Source organism: Solea solea, chromosome 4, assembly GCF_958295425.1.
Source record: "Solea solea chromosome 4, fSolSol10.1, whole genome shotgun sequence".
NCBI classification, from domain to species: Eukaryota; Metazoa; Chordata; class Actinopteri; order Pleuronectiformes; family Soleidae; genus Solea; species Solea solea.
The window spans coordinates 20382055-20402125 of record NC_081137.1 but is presented as its reverse complement, the minus strand read 5'-3'; the positions used below and the strand labels follow the sequence as shown (position 1 = coordinate 20402125).

Sequence of the window (20071 nt, the reverse complement as noted above, 5' to 3'; positions counted from 1 at the left end):
CACGCCCATAGCAACCAATCAGATGTCGAGGTTCTGGAAACTGAGGCAACGGGCGCTTCTCATTGGCCGGACGCGGTGTCCGTCAACGTGTCGCTAGGGGCGCACCGTGGTCCAAGGGCAGGACACCTGCCACGGATGGATGCTGAGCGCCGCAGGTGCAGACAAATCAAATGATGAAAGAAAAGAGGGGGGAAAAAATGAGAAGACATTTGTGTGGAGTGATAATGGAGATGTTAAATGCAGGCAGCTGCACAAACAAATGACGAGATGGAACTGTCAGCTGTTTTCCATAGCCTGTGAAGACTGGTTTGCACAGTAAATACAGTACTTTATGTTAGTTTATAGGGGAATAATAAAAGTACTTTTGAAACAAGACATAAAACATCTTCACAACACTGTTTTTAGCCAATAGTTTTCATTTTATTAAATTACTATTTTTTTCTTACGAGAGAATTGCTAGGAAAGAGGAAGCAAAAATACTTCTGTGTACTTTTTTATTATTATTGTTTCATCTGAAGAGCTGTGGGGGAAACGCATAAACACATGATTCACTTAAACTTGACTTAAACAAACACAATGATACGATAGACGATATACAGACGAGACAGGTCCCAAATAGTATAACAGCAAAATTCTGCACAGCATAAGAGGAATTGATGGGTCTTATTTCATGAGAGGAGGTTCCACTGCTTGGTTTATACTTGGCAGAAGTTTGTGCAATGATTTTTCTCCTCATTGATATGAATTTCCATGATGTGTTTCCAACATTATCCAGTTGTCATAATAATATACTGTATTATAATAATAATGTGTGTATAAAAAAGTATAAATACAACGTAGAACAGTCCAGATGACATATAACATAATACAGTAACAACAGCAAAAGAGAACTGACCAAAAGTGTAAATAACAAACAAAATGGCACGGAAATTCAGATTATATCAAAACAAATTTACAAACAGTCATTTCAGTGAGGTGAAATCTTTTTTTTTTCTGCTGTTTTTCAAGTGTCAAGTATAATCATTTCAATAAGACAGCATTATTAGTGGGAATAATAATACAAATAAAACAAATGATGATTTAATGTCCCATTAAAGAGATGAAATCATGTTTGTTGCATGTACAGCACTGTGCAAAAATGATGTGACTGAAAGTTGGTCTTATAGTGTATAATGTAAATCAGCAAACTTAGACAACATGTGTAAAACACAAGCACGTGCAGAATAAACCTGGTGCAATAGACCTTTTCTAATGGTCAGTCAGTCAGTCATCATCTACCGCTTCATCCTCAACCAGAGGGTCGCGGGGGGTGCTGTGCCAATCTCAGCTACATCGGGCGATAGGCGGGGTACACCCTGGACAGTTCGCCAGTCCATCGCAGGGCCACACACAGATAGTGACAAACAACCATTCACTCTCACACTCACTCCTATGGTCAATTTGGAGTGTCCAATTTACCTATCCCCACATTGCATGTTTTTGGACTGTGGGAGGAAGCCGGAGTACCCGGAGAGAACCCACGCACACACGGGGAGAACATGCAAACTCCATGCAGAAAGGCCCTTGTTCCAACCGGGGCTCGAACCCGGGTCTTCTCGCTGCAAGGCGAGAGTGCTAACCACTACACCACCGTGTGGCCCCCTTTTCTAATGGTTTTACCTGAAAATTAAACCTATAGAAGCATTGTTATTTAAAACTGTATACATGTTTTTGGATGTGTTTCAATAAAATGACTGGGAAAAAATGACACTGTATGGTCATGGATATTATAGCATTGCTCAAACAACACATCTAATGGTGGCCGAAGACTTGAACACAGTAATGTATGCATTGTTTTAGAGGGTAACACATGAAAGCTATACTAAAATGCAAATGCCTTCCTTATTGTGTAGCTTCAGTTTCTACATTTCTGTGTAGATGAGGATTAAGATAAATGTAATTCAGAATAAAAAATAAAATTCAGAATAAAATGATGCAAAAGGACACAGACAGAGAGCAGAAATTAAGTGGAAGAAGCAGATGGCATAATAAATGCAACCGATTGTTCACAATGGCTTAATAACTTTAATTGTGCTACTAATGTGAATTTGGATCATATTGTGGACAATGTTAAAAAAAAAAATGATATGCAAAGCAGGTTAAATAACAAGGTAAAATATGTACATATTTTTGCATACAGTGCTGGTATCATTTTTCATTTGTAGGGCTTAATTCAATTCAAAGTTAACAGTTTAAGAGCTACTTTTTATTTTCGCAGCCCAAGACTTATTCCGTGACTTCTGATACTAATAACCCTTAAATCTAAATTCTTCATTCTTCATTCACTCTGTAGAAAAAACGTGTTTCTGAGATCACTTTGTCTCCCAGTTCCATCTCAAAATCACGTATACGGGCTCCATTGTGATGTATAGTGTGCACAGTATGCTGGTATTTACTCTCCCATCCATTCTTTGTTATTCCACGGTGCCCTCACCTAGAACAGATGAAGCACGGCAACATGGAATTGGGCTTTTACGCGGCACAAAGGGCCCGACCACTGTGAGTGCATGACTGGTGATTTGATCCCTGGCTCGTCCTGTCTTCATGCAAAAACACTGCATCCTAAAGAGCTCTCTGTGTATAAATACATGAGAGGGAAGGGGGGGGAGGGGAAAGCTGCTTCGAACAAAAGTGTCTCATCGTTGGCATTTTTTTTTTTACATAACATAAAGAGAAAAGCTCAAGGATTGTCAACCTTGTCCCGCTAGTGCAAGTGTCGCGCAGGAGCCGAAAGACGGCCCCTGCGTCGATAGTTTCCAGGAAAGTTCCCGCCTCCCTCAGGCATAGCGAGGATCCGCGCCGTTGAGCGACACCCGCTGGAAGTAGGCCGGCTGCCGGTAGCAGGGAGGCCGCGCCGTCTCCATGAAGATTGTGGAGGAAGTGAGGCTTTTGCGGTCCTTTTTCAAGATGTGTCTCCTCTGCCAGCGGCAGAGTAAGAGTTCCACCTGCTCCCTGAAGAAGCTGGTGGTCAACGTGTAAAGGATGGGGTTCAGGGCACTGTTGATGGGCAGGATGAAGATGACGACCCAGCTGGAGATGGTCCCTAAAAGAGAAGAACGTTTGAAGAAGAGTTTCTGTGTGTTCCAGTGTACTTTAATACCACAAACATGTTAGCAAATAGTTCAAACAATAGAACACAGATGGTCTGATCACTATCAGCAGATCATCTGGTTGAAATGTCCAAAACTTAACCATTTAATCACTCACCAGGTATCTCCACCTTCAACAGTGAGAGGATTTTGACCAAGAATATGGGAATCCAGCAGAGGGCGTCAGAGAACACGATGAAGAAGAACCTGTTGGCCACGGCCACATCTTTGTGCAGCCTGCTTCTCAGGTCTGTGGCGTTAATGCCCGTTTTGTAGATGGAGAAGAACATGCTGGAGTAGGAGAAGACGATCACCAGGAACGCCACCAGGTTCAGACCTAAACAAGTGCATGAGAACATTTACATACATGAAGATGTAAAAAGATATAAAAATACAAGTATACCAAAGTAAAACTACCTCCAAAAAGGTTTTTTAAAAGCATCAAAAGTACTTAATTTTGCAGGCGAATGGCTCCACAGCTGGTGTTAATGCATGAACATTTATTTAATTTATTTAATAAAATAATTCATTATTTGTAGCTTATTTTGTGACAAGATTAGTTACTAGTTTGAAAATTGTACAGTGCATCTACTGCAGATGTGTCTAAATATCTGTGTCTATAATCTTTAGGTGAACAGAGGTGCATTAAGCCTGTGACTAACTGACATCACCAGACTTGGTGCTAATGATTTGTTTAAGTCAGGGGAGTCTAAACAGTCCTTTTTTTCCCTTTTTTTAACAGTAACATTTACATACAAATGCACTGTTTTATAAAAATGTAATTTTCATTGTCACAATTATAATTTTTAAATGGAAACGTAAGCAAATTAATCATCTTTTTGTCCAACTCCATCCCTGGCTATAAATAATACATTATAAAACCAAAGCTGTGGGCCGTAAAACACCTTTACTGAGGGCTGCGATTGGCCCGCGGACCACAGTTTGGACACGCCTGGTTTAAGTGATGCTTCACTTGTGTGTGTATGTTTTCTCTCTTCTCCAGGAAGTCCTTTCGTTTTGATGCATTTCTCTGTGAACTAGTAGATCAAATGCTTCTCCAGCATTTTGCCGCATCAATAAATCATCAATACTGATTCCCGGGCCTGACGATGAAGACCATGTACCCTTGAGGTTAAGCTTGGTCTCACACATCAGTGCATAAAACCTGGTTCTAGGTTTGCTAATAACACGCCTGCCTTACAGCTCTTACTCCTAATGAGTGGTTTACGTCCTGCGTTACGAACTCCGCTTTTCTGCTGTCAGTAGTTCCTTTGAAATATCGACAGTAATAACTTCACCTGTGCCATTTGGACGTGGAATCACAGACTGTTGGTTTTTGGGGGGGTTTTGCTTTACAGATCTCTACGTACTTTTTAGCATGAACCCCTGCCGCTGTCCTTGACTGACCTGGCAAAAACTGATAGGCTTCAAACAACAAAAACAACAAAAACTGGAATTGAAAAGCCAAAACTGAGATGTAAAAGCTTAAACCCTGAATGGACAAAATGTCTTCAGAGTGCACAACAAAAACAAAGTGGCCTAATCCTCAAATACAGAATATTTCATGCACAAACACAGATTTTTAAACTGATTTAGGCATGAGCAACACACAGTGGCACCTCTTTGAATTCATTCAGAGGATTCTTATTTAAACAGCCGAGTGGTTGGAACTGTCGGCGCCCTCTGAGACCGTCAGTCTCTGTAATGGATTTGTCACCGTTGCCAGACTTCCGCTGCTTCTCAGCGACAACACGGGCTAATAAGAAGCCCCGACTAATCATGTATTGTTCATGGAGAAGTGGTGTTTGCTGTTTAATGGCCTCATGGAAGGTGCTAAGGCTATTACTTGTTGTGGTAGGTGGTTAGGACACTGTGTACAATAGCAATTAAAGTGGGATTAGTTTGCTCTGGGAACGGTGAAGGAAGAAGCAAAAAAAAGCGACACTGCAATCACTTCCTACATGACTCATGCAGCGTTGGTCGTTTTAATTCAATTTTCTCCATGATATGCAACAGCTTGACTTCTTGCAATAACACTTGATACTTTTTTATTTTTGGAATCCTTGGAAATTCAGTAGATTTAGGAACTTCAGGTTAAGTTTGGATCACAAAGAGTGAAACCTCCAATGTCCAATGTCTTTTCTCTTTCAACATTTTATTTCCTTAGCCTTAAGTTTGCTGCCATCTCACTTAACTAATATAGCTGTGATGCTTTTGCCTTCCCTCCATTACTCGTGATGTAAAGCCCATCACTATTGGCGTGTTTCCACTAGCGCTGTTTGCCTCGGCACGGCAATTTTGCTTTTCCATTAGCGATAATACCTGGTACTTTTTTAGTACCTGCTCAGGTGAGGTGAGCCGATACCCCGCGTGACGTCGTCAGAATGCCGTCACAGGAAGAGGCACAAGAATCAAACCAAACAATGCCCAAACTGTGGATCAGTTAAAAAGACTTAATAGTCCTGAAAATGTGGGTTAATCTCCAACATTTAGCAAAGGAAATGTCTAAAATCTCATCAGTTAACAGAGGAGTCTGGTGTATTTAGCGACGGCACTGCCGAAAGCCTGCGATCATGAGCGGAGAGCCGAATGCGAACCTTTTTTCGGCACAAGTTCGGGTCGGGTGGTTGTGGGATTCTCGTCACTATCACCTGGGTTTTTATCGCAACCCTTTTTGTATTTATTTCCTCTTAGCGCACACTGTCTCATAATGTTCTGTGCCGCACTCACTCAGCTGCTTGTAAGCTTTGATCACATGACATAAAGGGTGCTTCATGTGTCGAGAGAGAAGGCGGAAGGCAATTTTTTTAAGTACTGAACAAATCTATTTTAATTCACTGATTCTAATGATTCAGTTACACCGAAAACACTGTGTGTGTGTGTCACGTATAAAACAAAGTCACGGCAGTGTCATGCAGCCATGCTGTGATGACTCCGCCCAATTTGAGGAGGTACTATAGTCATGGCAAACCAACCGAACTGCCGCCGTCTTTAACCATTTTTCTTTATAACTCTGTCTGGCTTCATTTACAAATTTTAAAATCTTGTTCTTTTCTTTTTACCAAATTCATAATCAAACACTGCACTTTCCCTCAAATGCTAAAGAAAACAAAGACAAAAAGCTGCTGCCACTTTTTTTTCTCGAGTTAATTGATGAATTTTATAGTCACTGTAACATTTTTACAAACTTTTGCTTAAATTTACCCAGAAAAATCCCTGTGGAATATCCTTTGGCAGTAGGGTTTTCTTGCCTGTCAGAGTGCAGGGGGAAGCAGACTCCGTTGCGTCCATAATAGTTTCCAAACACGTCCTCATTCATGAGAGGCACGGCAGCAATAATGAACCCCAGTAGCCAGATAGAGGCCAGCACCACCTCACAGGAAAAAACACACACGTTAGCATTTATGACAGGTTTCACTTCAGAGGCCCACATTTAAAAAATAAAAGTTAAACGATGACTCCTGGTTCCACTCATGGTTATTTAAGTGGAGTCAAAGATTTAGTTCAGCTTCAATTATCGCCTGTGGACTGTGGACGGCAAAGCTTTCTCACTGAAGCTGACAGACACCGGAGAACGGAGCTTTTAATGCAAATAGTACAAAAAAGAAAACCCCCGTGCACAACCAGAAACACGAGTAGGTGCGGGTCAAAGAGGAAACAATATAAGCTAAAGTGTGCAAAACAAACACATACTGAACTGACTTTACTTGATTTTGTTTGTAGCTTCCTCGCGTTCACTGCACGCTGAATAAAACTGAGAAAAACTAAGCAACTTTTGTACCTTAACCATATTGTAAAAACACCGTTATTTTAGATCTTAGTTCCATTCAAAAATAATAAAAAAACAGACAATATAAAGATGATAATCGGCAAAAGCAAATGTCACATCTGTTATATAAATGTATGCTTTATATTTACTTATTCATCTTCGATCTTATATTTTCAGACTGTGAGTGAAACCATTAAGAACTTGTGTGTTTTTTCCTCCTTTTTTATGGTTAAAATATCAAAGATTTCACAGCAGTTTTGAGTTTCCGCACAGCCCAGGTGACTCCGATCACAGCACGCTCCTGTGGCTTAGCTGCACCCACGAAACACAGCAGTGCCCTAAAAAAATGTATAATAATATACATTTTTTGACTAAACTCCGGAGATACTGCGAGCGCTACACAGCTGTGCTCTAATTAGGATCAGTTCTGGCAGCGCAAGAGCCTAATTATAGGAAAACTCAAGTATCTGAGGATCTGACTGTGAATAATTTGTTCATTTCTGAGCACACATTCAGCGAAAGTGGTATCCACTTTATACGAAGACCAAATGGAGAACATTTATCACAATAGCGGCACTAGAGAATATATTTTTTAAAACTGAAAAACGACTCGAAAGTACAGATGTATGATTATTTTATCTGCCAAATTACCTTAGGTGTGCAATAAAGTGCTTCTTTTGTTATTTCTTCTATGAAAAAAAGTATTTATTCAGTAAAAATAAAAACACACGTCGTCAGCAGAGATGTCGTGTCACTCACCCCCGTCTGAAGTTTTCCTGGGCGTAGGTTGCTGAAGGGAAAGACAATAACCAAGAACTTTTCCAGAGTCAGATAGGTCAGGAGGAGAACGGACACCTGAGAGAATAATAATAAAAAAAATAATAATAAGAAACCCCAAAACCTTTTGGTTTTTTTTCATTACAAACTTATGGATTTATTTATTCCCCTCCGAGGTGTTGCTTACATTTATAAATGGCCTGTTTCGTGCTTCAGATAATAATTCATCACAAGAACAAAAAATAAATCGGCTGTCACAGTTAAATCCCCCAATGTGTACAAACACAGACTAATGCGAGGGTGAAGTGCAAACTCACCCTTTTTAATAATTTAATAATTTCCACTTAATGAGATTTGCAAATTCCAAAATTTGACAAAAACAACACATTCAAAATTCAGAAATGGAGTCGTAACGGCTCCTGGAGTCCTGGACTACTCAGAATCAGCTTTACTGATTAGGATGAGTGCACATACAGGGAACATGACGCATTACTATGTGCAATAACACATAAAACGTACACAGAAACACGACAACACAACTGCACAAATAAGTGAAACAATATGGTGAATGAATGAGGTGCAGGGGGAAGTTAAATAAGTGAGGTTTTTGGTCTGGGTTGAAGTCTGCAAGTAAATAAATAAATGTTTTTTTTACACATACTATACACTAATTACAATAAGTATGTGAAGTGTTGGATTAAGTAAATACCAAATACTGTAAAACTGTGTGCTTAAGGAGCGAGGTCCAGGCACTGAATCAGGAAAAACAGGTTGTTGAATGTCTATAATTTATATCTAGTGAACGGTGTTACAAGAGGCATAATAAATTTAGATTGCATAAGTTATGAACCTGCCACTGCCTTTACGCGTTGAATCTATTGTGCTCATATTAGAGACGGCATTTATTTCTCCCGCGAGAAGAGATTACAGTCGATTACTCACGGCTAAAAGTATCCATTACAATAGTGGCTCATGAGGGATAAAAGTTGCAAGGTAGAGGTTTTGTATTTTAATGTTGCTGAAGGAGGAAACACAGTAGGAAATCAGCCTATTGTTTCCTGATGAGGTATTGCGAGATTACATAATCTTCAGCCCATGGAAATGCAATTTAACAGTGCCGCGCCAAGGTGAGTCGAGTTGAGCAGGTGGAAACACGCCTTTACTAAACTATATGTATCAGACCTGGCACGCTGCTCGCCAGAATCTGCGATGGCGCCTCAGTTCTCCTCGGATCTGAGTTGTCCAATAGAATCTTTCAATTTATCTCATCACTGACACTCAAAAATCTCTGTTGAGATGAATTTGCAGCTCATAAAACTATAAAAACCTGTCTGTCGACTTAATAAATAGTTAAGTAATCACATAAAAAGGACATGGGTTATTAAAATCCATCATGAAATGAAAGTCATTCATTAAAAATTACATCTGCAACAACAAGAGAGCACTTATTTCCTTTTTTTTTTAGCTGTTGACTTCAATGAAAATTGATGTGGGGGTGAAGTAGCGCAGAAAAGGAGCCACACTGAGCTGTTAGATGAGTAGCCACGGGTGAGAGGTTGCCCACATCCAACCACTCAGTGAGGTAAGCGCCTCTTTTCACTGAGCCCCGCTGTTTTGGAACCTCGTGTCGTGTGAAGCAGAAAATCAGAACACAGCGGCTCAGGAGAAAAACGACTGCGGTGTAACTTGGTGTTATCAAATCAAGACGACAGAGGCCGTCATCGACGCGTGGAAGTCGTGGCGTGTCATTCATGCGTTACCTCTGACGAGAGCATGGCGAGGAATCCGATGGTCCGACACTCCACGCTCTCCATCCAGAGCAGAGCGTTGCGGTTGTACTGCCCGCGAAACTTCACATCGAACACTCCGACAAAGAACAGATACACGCCCATGAGGCAGTCTGCACCTGGATGGATGATTGGAGACAGTACATCAGATGTGACAATGATGTAAAATTAGAACTTGGGATAAAATATGACGGGCTTTATGGGCTCAAGGTTCTGTACATTTGGAAAAGTGATGTGCTGAATAAAAAGGGCGAGAGGGAGAGCAGAGCGAGGGGGAGTGAAGCCTGGAAGAGGAATGAGATTCAGAGAGGAACATGATTCATAAGTAAAGTGGACCACAGAATTGTAGAGCAGGAGAATACGGAGAATACAAAACTGTGTGAGTGTGAAAATTTATTTATTATGGATTTTCCTTTCATTTATTTTTCTTTAATACATTCAATTTGTACAAACCTGAAGCCATGTTTCATTTTTTTTGAGTGATTATCTTTTACTTCTGCAGCGTAACCTCTGTACTTTTTCATTTCATGAAGTGGGAAGAGGCCAGAGTCATTCACACAGTAGAAAACCCGATACCAACAGTGGATCATGGTCATGGTCAGACAAAAGTCGTCAGATCGGGATGAAATTTGGTGAGTTTGTTACTCCAAAGTCTCTTTAAGGAAACTACTTTAAAATTCCACTTTTTGAAAGCTTTCACTTAAATAAAATACATGAAATTGCTCACAGTCGGATATGATGAATTGTTAACCCTAGTTTTATTTTGTAATTGCATAATAACTGTATTGCAAAGTGCATTTTTAATAGAATAGAATAGAATAGAAATACTTTATTCATCCCCAAGGGGAAATTGTTTGGACATAGCAGCAATACAAGAAAATATTATAAACATAAAATGTAAAATGTACAACAGTGGGAAAAAAATAGTGCAATAATAGAGAAATGGGTTAATTGATATGACTTTATGCATTATAGTAGCATCGTAGTGTGTGGTTACTCACAGCACAGGACCTTGATGCAGGCAGCATGCAGATTGTTCTCCGCTCGGATCAGTGACCTCATGCCGATGACTAAGAGGTTGCCAAAGCACGTAATGAAGGCCATGACCCAGACGGACACTCGCAGCACTACGTTAGCCAGCAGGTCCTCAAAGGAAGATATACCGTCTGTGTTGGGCTTACAGGACCTGACGTGCGGCGCGTACGAGCAGTACTGGAACTTTGTAAAGTATCTGGCAGACAAAAAAGACAACGCATAGAGACATCGACAGAGATAACGCGACATTTTCTTTGGTTTTTTAACTGACATGTGAGAGGATTGTGACACGTGTGTGGGATGGTACACACATGTGGGACAGGTTCTCCATAGGGAGAAACATCTTAGTCTGAATATCCGGGATTTCTATTCCTTCCAGCGCCCTAGAGAGAGAAAGAAGAGCACATTTTCATTATCAAATAGGCTGCAGCACTGAGTGTGTGTATGTTTGTGTGTGTGTGTACACACACTCACAAAGACTGAAGATGTGTCAGATGGTTGAAGTGGCTCGGGTGAATGCGGAGAAGAGGATTGTAGGAGACATTTCTGCAACAAGAAGCACAAATGACAAAGTCGGTGAAGCTCTTCAGGGTGAAACATGCCTGAGGATAGATGTAGAAGTAAGTAAGAGTATAAAATAAGAACAGCATTGATATGCTTCTTGACAGCGGATACAGAGAATGATATCAACATATATACTTGGAACTATTCCTCAAAATAAAGTGTGTATAGTTTATTCCGTCTTTTGTGTTATTTGTGTGAATTCCTGGTCTTTATTTTTACCTTTTTTTTACCAAAATTAAAACCAAATGTCATACAAACACCAGTTCATGCCAATGCACCAGTTCATGCCAATGCAGCCACAGGTCACGCTACTACACTACCTGTTGAGTTTAGAGCTGCAGCTAACGATTATATTCATAATCGATTCATCTGTCTGTATTTTCTCGTCCAGAAAATGTCGGTATATGTAGAAAAATATCGATCAGTGTTTGTCAAACCTGGAAATGACGATGTTCTCAAATGTCTTTTTCGAAGAATGATTCAGTTTTTAATGATTTCTTTGTCGTATGGAGCAAAGAAACCAGAAGATATTCACATTTAAGAAGCAAAAAAACGATCAGAATTCTTGTTTTAATAATGAAAGAACCCTCAAAGGGGTTCATTTAATAATCGATTATTCGAGTAATTTGTTTCGGCCCTAGTTGAGTTAAGTCTGGGAACTGTCACCTTTCCTTGAACCTGAATGTTCAGCTCCCTGTCTGAAATGTAATCTGCCTCTGCTCCACCTTCTGCTTTCGCCAGATTTCACAGATTAAAATTGGTCATTTTAGCTGTTCAGTCTTTACGCCCGTCCATCTGATACCACGGCACAATGTGACATTGTTCCAGTTGCAGAAAATGCAGGGATGTTATGCAGGATTTTGGTCTCTGTGTTTGCCTCCATGTGGGTGTTTTTCCACTCAAAGAAAAAGAGGCAAAAAGCTCTCGTTTTCCTTGAATAAAATGAGTCATCTGCCGTCGGCAGAAGCATCACACTGGCAGATCACAGATGCTTCGTTAATGTCACAGTGTGAAACAAAGCTGTCTTAACTCGGCAGAAAACCCAACCCGCCGTTTTTATCATATACATGTGTGGAGGACCATTATTACTCTCTGCTGTGATTCTCAAGTGACGATGCAAATTACTTCAAAAAAAGATGGTTTGGAGCATGTACAGTATTAAAGTGGCGAGAGAACAGATGAAGCCATACGTTTATTTTCAGACTATTCCGCAGTAAGCTGCCTAAATTACTGTGAAGCTTCAGGGACACAGCAGTGCAATTTTTAACTCTGGAAACCATCCACCAATCATTCCAACTTTAACCCTTAGAATACAGAGCTTTTCGGCTGCTTTTTTTTCCATTACTATGTTAAAAACGTATATAATATAGAGTGTTATGTGATTTCTTTTTCATTTTATAGGAAATCAGATGAAAAAGACTATAAAAAAATATGTGATATAAAATAAATCATAATTTTGACTCAACAACTCAACAAGATGTGACCTATAAATACACACACCCAGGATGTCCATATAAGGAGTTGTGTATCATTCCCATGGCAATTTACAGAGGGGGCACCTGCGGCACAGATCCTTGCCACGTGAACACTCAGGGTTAATAACAGCGTCAGAAGTAGACAGTGTTCACTGTTGAATCTCTTTGCAAGCTTACTAAATACTAATATTGTTGGATGTTATGTCATCTCACAACTCTCGATCCTGATGCTTCAAACACATCAGATAACTGGAGACTATGTATCCATACCGCTTCCTTCAGGAGGGGCAGAGCAGTCTAGTTTAGATCACTTGATTGACATTGATATTATTTAGAAAGCTGTTAATTGGACACGATATATTGAGCCCCAGTGTCCACCTTATGGTTCCTTTAGGGCGCAAACGTCTTTACTCTAGACTCTCTCGCTATAGTGAGAATGCACGCAGGCGCGCCCTTGCAAGGCAAAATGTAGGAAAACCCTTGGGCGCACAATTTAGCGTAACCCTAACCCCCGAGGACAGCCCACAACCCGGGAGTCGGGGACATGCTCTTGTCAGCGTCAGTGTGGACGCACAGCTTCTCCACAGCAGGTGAGACACGTGAGGACTGAGTCCATCGTGTCTTTATAAACTTTTGTGAACATCAAACGAGTTTGAAACATTGACACTGTCTCGCTATCACAGCATGTCTGATCTCTAATCGAAGCATCAGTTGTAGTGCTTCCTTTTCTCTCTTTTCATTAAAATACGCCCAACCCCCCCCTCAAAATGCTTTATCACCAGCCGACTCTGGCCAAATCAGATGTGCGGACCAACCGCTGTGGCCACAATACTGGAATGTTATTGTGGAATTATATTGCTCAATGATCCAAACATATGCTGCCCACATGACACCGTGAAAATAAATCACACTTTTCTATTTCAGATCGTTCCAAGCACCATGACTATAAAACAAAACCCTGGCTTTTTGTTATTAATTTCTAATACCTCACCCACCCCCACCGCTAATGAAATGTGCATGGAGCTCATTAACGTAATAATAACAGCATTAATCATGAGACAGAGAGCGGAGAGATTGAGATTGTACGGCACAGGCAGTGAATTCATCTACGCTGTTGCCTGCCCCTGAAATTGTTTCTGAACAGATTACTTTTTAATAATTATTTAATCAAATAACTACAGTTGCTCCTGTGTTTTTCACACGGTAAATGTGTTTTATGCCGTATTCAGAGCTGGACTCCGTATAAAGACCTGAATGTGACCCTCGAATGGAACATTCCAGTGTAAGAGGACACTAATCGATGTCACTACTTAGTGGCTTTTCAACGTTTTAATGAACCACCTTTTTGTCCCGCTTTAAAAATCACCTTAATCACAAGTCAGGCTCACATGTACTTTTGTTCGTCCGGCATAATTCACCACGTTCATGTTCCTTTCCAGTGGATGGTGTAGCAACCGCCGAGGTAAAGTTATGCTCTCTGAATTCAAATCTCAAAGCGGGGGAATTTTAAACAGCATTCTATCCTTCACTTCACCCTTTTTATAATCCGCAGATAATACGGCACACCCTCTCCTCAGAGCTGATATCAGTTACTCACAGTTTAAGAAGGGATTTGGAAAGGTTTTTAAAGGTGTTTTTTGGCAGCTCCCTTATCCTGTTACTGGACAGGTTCCTAAATAGAAAAGGAGGAGAAAAAAAAAGACAAAGAACAAACTAAAATGGAAAGAGTGCAAATGAGTTTACATTTACAGATTAGGCATTCATTACCAAACACGACTAATGCATCATTAAATGGGAAAGAAGGAGAGAAGGGGACATTTGATTTAAAGGGATTTAAAGTAGAGTAAAGACAACTTTTTAAGATCTCAGTACAATTCCTTCACTTTAACACAGTTTCACATGGAAACATATGAACTCTGGCAAAATGATTTATAGTCTTATTTTTTTTAATCTTCGTACATGATGGTGGATTTAATTTAAATACCATGAAATAAAACGCAGATCTATTCCACTCTGTGATTCTTTCTTTGTTTATACCTGTTTTAATGAATTCTTCCGTCATTCCAGACACTGCCACTCCCACCTGTCGACCAACTCCTCCTCTTCCATTCGCTCTCTCTCTCTCTCTCTCTCGTTCCCATTCCTTTACTCACACCTGTTTCGACTTGCTCTCTGTCAGATTGTGTTTGTGCCATTTCTGTGTCTTAGTTTCCCAGAAGTCTGTTCTCCCCCCCTGTTCCATTTGATCCTGATTGTATGTTTGACCTTGCTGAATTTCAGCTTGATCGTTTTCTATTTTATATAAAGATGCTTTTAGATACTTTTCTGAGATCTGTGGCCATGATGTTTCATGATGAACCGCCAAAGATATGAAACTGCAGTTCCCTTATTTTGATATACTTGTAAAGAATGTTTATCTTTTGAATGAAATGCACTTTTATCTCCACATTTGTAGACAGTCGTTCGACGACATGTCATGATTTCATCTGAATCTGCAATGAGAAAGATACAAACATGGGTGTCACTCACAGCTCAGCCAGTTTCCACAGAGACTGGAAGGTGTTTTCAGGCACTCGTCTTATCCTGTTGTCCATCAGTAACCTGAAACGGAGCACAGCTGCTGTCAGGAACCATGCAGAGTTGGACAAACGTGATGTGATTTCAATCCCTGCTAAGACTGGATGTGATCTAATTTGTCATGGTATCTGAACACAATAAGGCTACTGGGGAAGAAGTTTCCAACATTTGTATATATACCACATGTTTTAGCATCCTCTTGCTGGTGCACAGGAACTCCTTTCAACCATAAATGTAGGCCTTTACTGTAATCTCTACCATCGCGACTTAATCGCAAACCCTTTAAACTAAATGGGCAGAGCAAAGTGTCCCTTACTTTCCCCAGAAAATTGTTTTTCACAAATAAATAGAAATGTGAGTCCAAGACTAAAAGCACTGTGTTGACCTTACAAGTGGAAAACTACAGGAGATCCTGTTACTGTTTTTGGAGGTGGTAACAGTCTGACATCAGTGCTGTCACAGACTTGCAAGGCTGAGAATGTGCCCTCGCTGTCGTGGGTTTCTGTCCAAAAATGTGCCCGCTCTCAAAACCTTGTGTTATTGATTGTTACATGATCAACAGGTACAAAATCGAGCACTTTTTTCAAGACTCAAGACTCAATGTAGGTGTCTTAGACACTGATAACTCAGTGGTTAGTAATGTGGGGGGATACAGCCACTCAAACTCGGCATTATAGAGTAAAGCTGAGTTAAAAAGACGAAACAAATAAGTTATTATCTTTTATCAGGAACATCAAAACCAGATTGTGTTTGTTTATGCCCTACTGAGGCGGTAAGACTCCACAGATGGAGCGAGCAGAAGCTTCTTACACCAGTTAAGTGAACAAATGCTGCTCACATCTGTGAGTCTATGCTTTAGATGGAAGGATTTTAATGTTAAAGTCTGTAGTTTACAGACTAGAGAAAATGTCATTGAATAAAACTTAAGGAATAAAACAAGTCTCTGCTCCTTTGACGGAGGAAAAATAGCTGTGTCTGAATTCAGGGGGCCACCTCCTTTGGAGGATGCATTCGAAGGTTGATTGCCTCGCAGTGCCATGACCCATTTTGCACGGCTCCTTTACTTTAAACCGCTTACGGATTTACTGCATGTCCAACGATGACAAACAACACGAGACGTTCAGGGCAATCAACGATGACAGAACGTCGGAAAAACACATTTTTCTATTTGAATACCAGGCTTCGACCCAATTGAAAAGCTACGACTGAGTTGTATCCATGTATCCACTCCCTCTGAGACCAGATAATCTCATCTCAGTTTGTTCTCCGCGATGCATGCGGCTAAATTGAGAGGCAGCTGATGTTTTCTCCGCGAAAAACAACGTGACACGAGCGACGGCAGAAACGTCGCCGAGTGACTGATTGACACAGGGAGCCGACTCGTTTGTCATCTCAGCTGACAGATATGAGATAAGTAAACACGAGGGAGGCATTGCGTTTCCAGCATTTTGGTTGTAAATATGTAGAGTGAATGCAGAGCTTCACTCTTGTCATACTTTTATCTCCCTAGATTTTAATGCCAATTCAATATATTAAGTCATGTTATTTTAAAGTCTTTGATTGTCTGTGATTTTCTTTCTTTCATTCTGATAAAGAACAGTGTGTGGCAGTGCATTAGGAGGACAGGACAGAACTTATCTACATGTTTGCTGAATAGAATGTTTGCTCCAACATTCATTTTCTGTGCAACGAAGAGCATCCATCAGACTTTTGTCCCCACTAAAGTGTAGAAACCATGTATGTGTGTGTAAGTGCGCAGCAGTAGACTCGCCGCCAGCGTCTCACAGCGGAGAATGTAGCTGAACTTTAAATGATTTAAAAACGCAGCGACTTTTTCCAATCACTCAGATTCGGTAAGGTGGTTACTGACACATTTTTGGGGGTGAAGAAAATACACTTTATGGGGATTTAATGTCAGATACTCACAGGACCCCAAGCTTGCTGCAGGACTTCAGGAGGGAGTAGTTGAGAGTTTGAATCTGGTTTCCCTCAAGATCCCTAAAAACAGCAGGAAAAAAATAGGGAATTTAAAGTGTTTGCACTTGACAGGACTTGTATTCCAAATAAAAACATGATCATATTTATGTTTGAGTGCCATTAAAAGAGAAAGAGTGAGAGAAGTGAGGTGAAATAGGGACTGACATAAAAGCTACAGGTGGAATTAGGTCATTACTATTTCAGAATCATCTGTCAGGTGCTCTTTAATCCACTCTCAGAGCAAATTTAGCTGGTCGAGCTGACCGACTGCAGTGACATCCACTGAGGGCACTTCAGAGCCACTCGTCTGCCTCATACCTCCAGGTCACAGTTTATTTGAAACACACACACCAGCACAGTCACACATATCTGTCTGCTACATCCTTGAATCACACACACATACACACACACACACACACACACACACACACAGACTTACAGCCAGTCCAACGCGGGCATGTGTTGACAAAAGCTTGGGTGTGGAAGCTGCAGCAGCGAGGTGTCCACCATGGATCTGGATGGAGAATGAAGAACCATTTTATTGCGTGAAAACTTTTCCACCTTTTACACCTAAAAAAACAAAATCAGTGTGTTATAATTCTATAAATACAGTATGACTCAAAGATGTACAATAGCAAACTTTAAGTTACTCAAGCACTCAAGTATCTAACAATAATAATTTCATCTGAAATAATTATTCAACTGAAGAAGAGGGAGTTTACAGCAAGACAACGGTGGAGAAAGCTACGTTAAGAGATGCTCCATCCATGTTCAAAACTCTGTTCTCTATGTTGTGAATAAACAGAGAAATCCTGCACTTTTAACTTTTCATGGACGTTTTGTTTTCTTCAGTTACACAGACATCGCCATGTATCGCGATATGATTGTCAATTGTATCTATTGTATCGTGGACCATGTATCATATCGTGTTGTATCGCATTGTACCGTTTTGTGTAGCTTCGCATCCCATCGCCATTGGATTGTATCATATCGTATCGTTTGGCATCATAAGTATCATTTCGTATCCAATTATCGTATCCTATGGAATTATCGTATCGTATCATATATTATCGTATCAAATGGAATCGTATCTTATCATTTCGTGTCAAATTATCCTATTGTATCATTTCGCATTGTATCGTATCGCTTGGTATCGCTTGGTATCCTGTGATTCCAACCCCTATAGTTTCATCTAAATAAAATGACTTTGTATTGTGTTTATTTAATACTATTGTGTGATGAAATCAAGACTATAATGTGAATATGTATGTGAATAATGAAGATATAAAACAGCAGATTCCAGGGACGTGAGACTGTCCTCTCATGTCACAATGGTAAATGTTTAAATCTAAAACCAAACATTTGGTCACTCCTCAGAGGCCCAGATCAGCACATATACAGTATATGACTTTAATCATTCAAGCATCAGCCTTTAAAGGCCATTTTGAGACGGCTTGTTGTTGACATCACTGATACTAATAACACAGAGACATGACTGAGCATGTAAGGAGGTGGGAAACTGAGCAATTTAAATTATTAACAAAGAGCAAAAGTGATCTGACAAGGTCTTGATTTCCTCTGAGCATTTGACAGAAAAGAAAAAAGACAAAAGAAAAAAAGGGATTTCATAAAAACAATGAAGGGAGACGTGGATAAAGTTGATAAATAAAAAAGATGTAACTCACAGATACATGAGAGACTGGAGTCCGATGAATGTGTCCTGGGACAAACCTCCGAGTGGATTATGGTCCAACATCCTGGCACAAAGAAATAACACAATAAATGTATATATTTTTCGTATCAAAGGAATAATGTTATACAGGTGCATGTAGTTTGTGTGTGTGTGTCACTCACAGCCACTCTAACTGGTGCAGATCTCTGAACACACCAGGACTGAGGGAAGATATCAGGTTCTCACTGAGAAACCTGATCCACAGAGAGTACAAAAACAGTCATGTGTATTTAATGTCATATAATAAAGAGCTCAAACTATTGGTTTTTGTAATCAATTATCTACTAATTGCGACTATTTTGACGATAAATTAAGAGTTCCAGTCATACATTGAAGCAGTGATAGTGGGAATAATAGCTTAACAACTACTGATTCAACTGGAAACTGTGATTTTGTTTAGTAATTTAATTGAAAAGAAATGAATGAATTAGTCGATCATGTTAAGAAGTAGTTACGGTCTAGTTACAGAGCTCTTCACTTTTACCCCAAACTATAAACTGTACAATGTCACCTGGCAGATTGAAATCGTGCAATTTTAAATGTCACTTTACAGATAATAGTATAATTTCTACCTGTGGGAAAATGTCAGCACCTGCTGAGTGAATGAATATGAGACAAGTTAAATACTCACAGCCTCTTTAAATTGTACAGGCCACTGAAGGCATGTTTGGATACTGACTGGAGGCTGTTGTTTTGAAGAAACCTGAGGAAAACAAGAAGGAAAAAAGAGATTGTACAGTAATTGAAGTGAAGTTTGTTCTTTCACCTGAAAGCCATGAATATAAACATGGTCACACACACACACACACACACACACAGAGAGGCACAAATAAACACCACACACATACACATGTTCTCGACCTGTACAAAACGTCACAGTGATTAACTCCCCGTTGTTGAGTAATGTCCTAATTATCGTCGAGAGCACAACCATTTCTTTCCCTCCTCTTTTTGTCACGGCGGTGACAGGATAATACACAAATCAGCATATTCTCCACAGCAACAGATTATTGGATGCAAATGACGACGCTTACAAAAAAAACTAAAGGATGACCCCTGAGCACTTAGTGACCTTTAATTTGGAAACATGAAACTTTACATGAACTTCCCATCAATTAGCAGCTGTTATTATTATTATTATTATTATTATTATTGTTGTTCTAGATTCTGCACAAAGCCCTGCTTGGTTCAATCTTTTCATCAGCACAAATGCACACGGACAGCTTTTGCTTATTTGTGCATCTTCCAAT

General features: G+C 40.0%; 1 protein-coding gene across 1 annotated transcript in view; it reads right to left on the bottom strand.

The window, feature by feature from the left end:
• Nucleotides 1-396: 396 nt before the first annotated feature.
• The window catches only part of rxfp2a (relaxin family peptide receptor 2a), a 40443-nt gene continuing 20768 nt past the window's right edge, over nt 397-20071 (bottom strand). Inside the window, exons 7-21 of the mRNA XM_058627563.1 lie at nt 19453-19524; nt 18944-19015; nt 18775-18846; nt 17529-17603; nt 17039-17110; nt 15065-15136; nt 14133-14207; nt 10971-11042; nt 10808-10879; nt 10463-10692; nt 9435-9580; nt 7657-7752; nt 6333-6501; nt 3247-3465; nt 397-3082 (exon numbers count right to left, since the gene is read on the bottom strand). Coding sequence (XP_058483546.1) covers nt 2817-3082; nt 3247-3465; nt 6333-6501; nt 7657-7752; nt 9435-9580; nt 10463-10692; nt 10808-10879; nt 10971-11042; nt 14133-14207; nt 15065-15136; nt 17039-17110; nt 17529-17603; nt 18775-18846; nt 18944-19015; nt 19453-19524 — 1780 coding nt within the window. The 3' untranslated portion in view covers nt 397-2816. The remainder of the gene's footprint in view (nt 3083-3246; nt 3466-6332; nt 6502-7656; nt 7753-9434; nt 9581-10462; nt 10693-10807; nt 10880-10970; nt 11043-14132; nt 14208-15064; nt 15137-17038; nt 17111-17528; nt 17604-18774; nt 18847-18943; nt 19016-19452; nt 19525-20071) is intronic.